Consider the following 6,000-nt stretch of genomic DNA (forward strand, 5'->3'; position numbering starts at 1 on the left):
TAGTCTAGGAGCCTCTTTTCAAAGTGTCCATTTCTGTTCCTCTGAAGGAAGTAACAGAGCAGGTTTATCTCTGGAAACTACTTTCCAGCCCATGCTCCCCACCCCTGTCTCCCAGTCCCCTGGGAAAGATACAAAACATGGAGGGAGGGATCATGGCCATACTTGAATACCTGTTAGTTAAGTGGCTAATTTTAACAACTAAATCAACATAGTAGAGGGCTTCCAAACACATCTGTTTAGGTATGCTCCTTCTAGAAATTAGGCCCCTAGAAGGATTTATGCTAGGATCCCATTTTTTTAAAGGAATAGTAAGCAATCATAGGTAGATACAGTTTTCTTCCACAAGTTCATATCAGCCATAGAATGTGACTGAAATGAACATTACTGGAACAACAGTCCAGGATATATGTTCTCGACATTCTGCCATAGCCATAAGGGGACATAAGTCTATTTTCTCTTGTTGGTGATGATATACTACAAAGAAGTTCACTTTAGCTTCCAGCTCTGCAGGTTCAAGGTCTAGAGGCTACATGTAGCAGCATCCCCTGTGAAACATCGCATGGTGACTGTGACCATATGTGTCTGTGCCTTGACTTATAAAGACAACAGCATTCAATCATGAATTTCCACCCTAGCGGTCCTATCTAGCCCTAATTACCTCCTCAAAACTCTACCTCTATACATCATAATCTGGTCATGTTTGTTCTCTGAATGCCTCACACTAGGGATTAAATTCTAATAGGGGTTTCAGAGGTCACATTCCATATTCGCACCACAAATCTTCTGAGATGGTAGTAATAGAACAGCTCTTGGGTCCCTAGAAAATGACTATAAAATCCAAAGTACTGACAAGATCAGGCGAGATGTAGCACACAGGAACAGGCTCTTCCTGGGAAGCATGAACTGACTTCATTTCAGTGCCGTCTTGATGGAACCTGACACTAACTGTTCTAAAATGGGATCCTGGCCTCTTGGCTCCTGATTAACTGCAACTGTGTCCTCACCTGTATGAAATGTCCCGTTTCTGAGCTCTTACTGCTGGCTGCTGGCTCATGACCATGACTTATTTCTCCTTCAAAAGTCATATCATCACTTTAAAAGCCTTTTGATGCCCACATAACAAGTACCAGGTAAATTGAGATTCTCACAGAGGTGCCCATGGCAGTAAATAAGTTGAACAGAGAAAAAAAATCCAAAGTACTTTGGCAAGGGAAAAGTTTTATTTTTGCCTAAGGTGTGTGGCTATGCCAAATCAACAAGGCAAGCACAGCCAGCATTGGGCCCACTGGGCTTTTATGCCTCACTGTGGTGGACAGAACTTGACCTCACACTCTTACATGATTGGCCAACTCAAAGTGGTGGAGTTCACAAGCCAAGAACACCTCTTGAGAATGGCTTGCAATCTTGAACACATGTTTTGACTTCAAAATGTGCTGATGCTGGAGGAGTTTGCTGAGTGGCTGGTGTGTAATCTGCAAAGTAGAGTTTTGTCTTACTTAACCCTCTGATGGAAAGGGCAGAACATTCCCACAGTAGGCCATATTCAGTATAGCTACATATTTGTGTGTGTGTGTGTGTGTGTGTGTGTGTGTGTGTGTGTGTGTGTGTGTGTGTGGTGGGGGGCGGGGGAGCCATAGTTTGATTCTCAGAATTGCTTCAGACTCCCAAAGTCAAAGGCATCAACTTATTGACTAAGGGCATTCTTACTTGAGTTTTAATATTATTTTTTTTAGGACAATTACTTCTTTACGTAGTCAACCTTCTGATGTACTTAACTGAAAGATGTAGGAGATCTCAGAATATTTCAGGATTGGAGATTTCCTGTCCCAGCGCATCCCTCTCAAATGTGTGAGACTCCATATCTTCCTCTTGCTCCACCATGGAAGCCAGGGATTCTGACTACTGTGAATTCTCAGGTGATAGTCAAAGATGAGCCATCCTTTTTAGATACCAAAGGCTCAAGAAGACTGACTTACACACTGTGGGTGTTCTCAGCACCAGCACAAAACAAGCGACCATTTGATAATTACTACTTTATCATTGCTTTCCTCTAGAAATCCTTCTTCAACTTGCCTGCAGCTCTGACTGATGAGCTCGACTGGCCCCAGCTCTCTGGTGTTACTGGATTTCTGGACTCTACTAGCAGGTATGTCTTCACACTTACACACTGTGTGCACACTCACACACTATACACTCACATGGCAGCTTACCTGCATAAAGAGAGAATAAGAGATGGAGTTTGCTCCCACAGTGTTGAAATGAGAATCATTTTGAGTTGCTTTTAGACCATGAATGACATATACAAAACATACCACTGACATGGTCCTGCCAGTGCAACAGGGTATGATCTACACCGAAGAGGGAATATTCCTAGTGGTGGCTACAATTTGTATCTGATGGAAAATACTCAAACACATCAGTGAATTTTTCTGATTGCACATTTGATTCAAGAAACTAACAGTAACAAAAATAATAGATAAAATAAATTTGCAAGTTGTGGGATCTGTTGATTTTCCTGGTTTCAGTGCTCTGGATTTGGACACAGGTCATGACTCAATAAATCAGATTCCTGCGAGTGATGGATATTGAACAGGCCTTGTTTCCAGCTACAAACAGCAAAACACCCAAGAGCTTACAATTTATAGTTTTAATGGATACTTCTTTGTGCTTGACAAAGAACATCACATCCCATAAATAATGTGTTTATTACCTATACTCATTCACTTTAAAAATACTCATTTAATACTCATCATAAATTAGACATGGACACCGTAGGAGATTTGTGGTAAATAAGGTGTGTCCTTTCCTGCAGTCAATTGCAACCAACAATATAGGTAAGACAAAGAAAATATAATGACAACACAAAGTAGATGTGCCAATGGTAGGTTTGGCACAGAGCCACTGGGTTCAAAGTGAAAATGCTCATGAAAGTTATCCATAGACTTTTGCGATGAAGGGCAAGGGGCCCAGACTCCAAAAGACACTAGGCTCATAAAATGGGTAGAAAAGAAACCAGGAAATACAACCAAATTTTAAGAAAACAGACTTATAATTTTGTAGGACCTGTCTATGAATATAAGGAAAACAGAGCTATGTTTTCAAATTATGTTTCATTGTCAAACTTAACTATTTTTTAAATTAGTTATTGTGACCCATGTAAAATTTACTAACAATTAGTAAGTGGGGTTAAGCTGTGGAAATACCTTGGTGGTTTTAGAGCCAAAGAGTGATGCAGAGATCACACCATGCAACAGATCTTACACAACGGACTTATTGAGGGGGAAGGAGTGAAAGGCCTTCTTGGAGCAGGGACAAGAGAGACAGACAGACAGGCAGAGAAACAAAACAAGAGAAAAAGAGCATGGTCTGTGACAGAGGGGACCTCTTAAAGGGCATTTGGTAAGTGATGATGATCAAGCTGCTATCGCTTAGTCACTGAATGTGGGTTAATGGAGTGTCTGATGTCTAAGAGAAAATATATGAACAAAATAAAAAAGATGATAAAATTTATAAAGGAAGAAAGAAAGAAAGAAAGAAAGAAAGAAAGAAAGAAAGAAAGAAAGAAAGAAAGAAAGAAAAGAGGCCATTGAATCACTTCTGTTGGCCATCTACTTCTAGGAATACAGCCTCTCCATAAGAATGTAGTTAAGAACATAGTTTCCCCGGTGAGACTTCCTTGAAGAATAATACATTTCCATTTGCAAATGGTTATTAGTTGGAGATGGGTTTTAGGTTAGGGTTGGGTGTTTGTATCTACTTCCTCTTTCAGCTCTAGGACCCCATCTGGTGTGTCCATGCAGGCCCTGTGCATGCTTCTTTAGTTTCTGTGAGTTCATATGATCTCTGATCATGTTACTTTAGAAGTACATGTTTTCTTGCTGTCCTCCATCCCCTTCGGCTCTTACACTCTTTCTGTCTCTTCTTCTATAGGATTCCCTGAGCCCCAATGAGAGGGATTTGATGGAGACGTTTTGTTTAGGGCTGAATGTTCCAAGGTTTCTCACTCTCTGTATAATGTCTGGCTTTGGGTCTCTATATTTGTTCCCAACTGCTGCAGGAGGAAGCTTCTCTGATGATAGCTGAATTTAGTTAGGAGTCATTTTATTGCTACTTTTTTGTGGGGGGTGTATAAGTCAAATCAGACATTGGTTGGTTACTCATGCAAGTTTGTGCCATCATTGCACTAGTACACCTTACAGGCAGGACAACATTGTAGATTAAATGGTTTGTGGCTGGTTTGGTATTTATGTTTCCCCATTGGTAGTGAGCAAAGTATCCTTCTATACCAAAGATGCTAGAATATAGTAGTGGAAGCTCTATGTAGGCACTAGCTCTAATTCTCCATATTCAATGTAATCTTGTGGTCAGTTTCTGAATATCAACCTATATCTTGGTAATGGCCTGTGTTGGTTGGGTATTCCTATAGGACCCCTTTGGCCAACAACCCAAATGGATATAACTCAATCCTGGTACTGAAAGCTTCATCTGATGACAAGAGACGACCAGCTGGGGCGCTATCTCCTAGTTATTTGGCCATTTCAATTATGTACTTATTTTATGAAGGTTCTACTGTATTGAGTTTCCATACTATCCCTTCAAATGGCCCTTAATTTTAGCTACTTTTCTTTATATTCCTTCCCTCCCTCATCTCCTTCTTCCTTCTCCCTCCTGCCTTAGTCCTCTCATTCCAATTCCCCATTCATCCATCCATCTGAAAATACACTTCTTTCTCATCATTTAGGAGGCCAGTAAGTCCAAGGTGAAGGTGCCAGTTTTAGTGGTGGGCCTTCTTTACTGTGTCCTCCTGTGACAAGGGCATCACACCACAAGTCCCAGGCAGCCTCTTAGCTCAAGTCTCTCTTCCTCTTATAAAACCATTGATACCACCACAGAGGCTCCATTCTCATGACCTTATCCCACCTCAGTTTTCTCCCTGAAGCCCCTCCTCCAAGTGCCATCAACAAATGAATTAAGTTTCTAGTCCATGAACTTTCTGAGAACACATTCAAACCATAGCAACATTTCAAACCGGAAGTAGCCATCCAGCTGTGACTTATGTGGAAGTTACCTCTGTTCTGGGCTAGTCTGTTAATGCAGCACCCTCAGTTCTGTATCATTATCCGGAAAAAAAAAAAAACCTGTCTGCTTGTGTAGCTTGCTCAGCGTGGCTCTACATGTTGTCTGTAAGATTTCTAAGGAGGTGGAAGGTGCACCACACAGCTGGCGATTCTCATGTTTAAACATGTGCCTATGGGCACTGTGGGACCTCTGGCTATCTTTTCACCAGCTGTTTCTGTGCACTACACCTGTGTCTCCTGCCTGCCACTCAGCTAGAATGATAAACAGGCAATCTAACTCCTCTGGCATCTCAGTTGCAATGGATTCATCCATTAAGGGGGAGCACTGGGAGGTGACATTCTCTGTATCACTTCTCAATACACTCTGCATGAATGGTGTTACTATTAAATCATCTTATTATACTATCATGTAAATTGCACATGCAGATAATCTATGAGAGACTATTCTTTCCATTAAAAGAATAAAAGGTTTTAAAGGCATACAAAATATCCAAAAGAGATTAACAAATGGTTGAGGTTCTCTTCTGATAGAAAAAGGAAAATAAAAGAAATTTTGAGGTCACTCACTTAACTAGAAATGTATGAGTTCCTGAGCATCCTGGCTGGAGTTTTTCATCTTGACACAAGCTAGGAAGAGGGAATCTCAGTTGATAAAAATCTAATTGACAAAATGCCTCCATAAGGTTGCCTATAAGCAAGTCTGTAGGACATTTTCTTGATTGATATGGAAAGACCTCAACCCACTGCGGGGGCACTGGGGTGTAGTGCCATTTCAGGGCAGATGCTTCTGAGTTGCTTAAGAAGGCTGAGCAAGTCATGGGGGTGGAGGGAGTCAGTAAACAGCATTCTTCCATAGCCTCTGTTTCATGGGGGTGGGGGGAGTCAGTAAACAGCATTCTTCCATAGCCTCTGTTTCATGGGG

General features: G+C 41.3%; 1 protein-coding gene across 1 annotated transcript in view; it reads left to right on the forward strand.

The window, feature by feature from the left end:
- Window positions 1–6,000, forward strand: part of Aoah (acyloxyacyl hydrolase) — a 191,835-nt gene that overhangs the window by 111,614 nt on the left and 74,221 nt on the right. Inside the window, 1 exon segment of the mRNA XM_005369893.2 lies at window positions 2,055–2,146. Coding sequence (XP_005369950.1) covers window positions 2,055–2,146 — 92 coding nt within the window.

The sequence above is a fragment of the Microtus ochrogaster genome, unplaced genomic scaffold (genome assembly GCF_000317375.1).
Source record: "Microtus ochrogaster isolate Prairie Vole_2 unplaced genomic scaffold, MicOch1.0 UNK66, whole genome shotgun sequence".
NCBI classification, from domain to species: Eukaryota; Metazoa; Chordata; class Mammalia; order Rodentia; family Cricetidae; genus Microtus; species Microtus ochrogaster.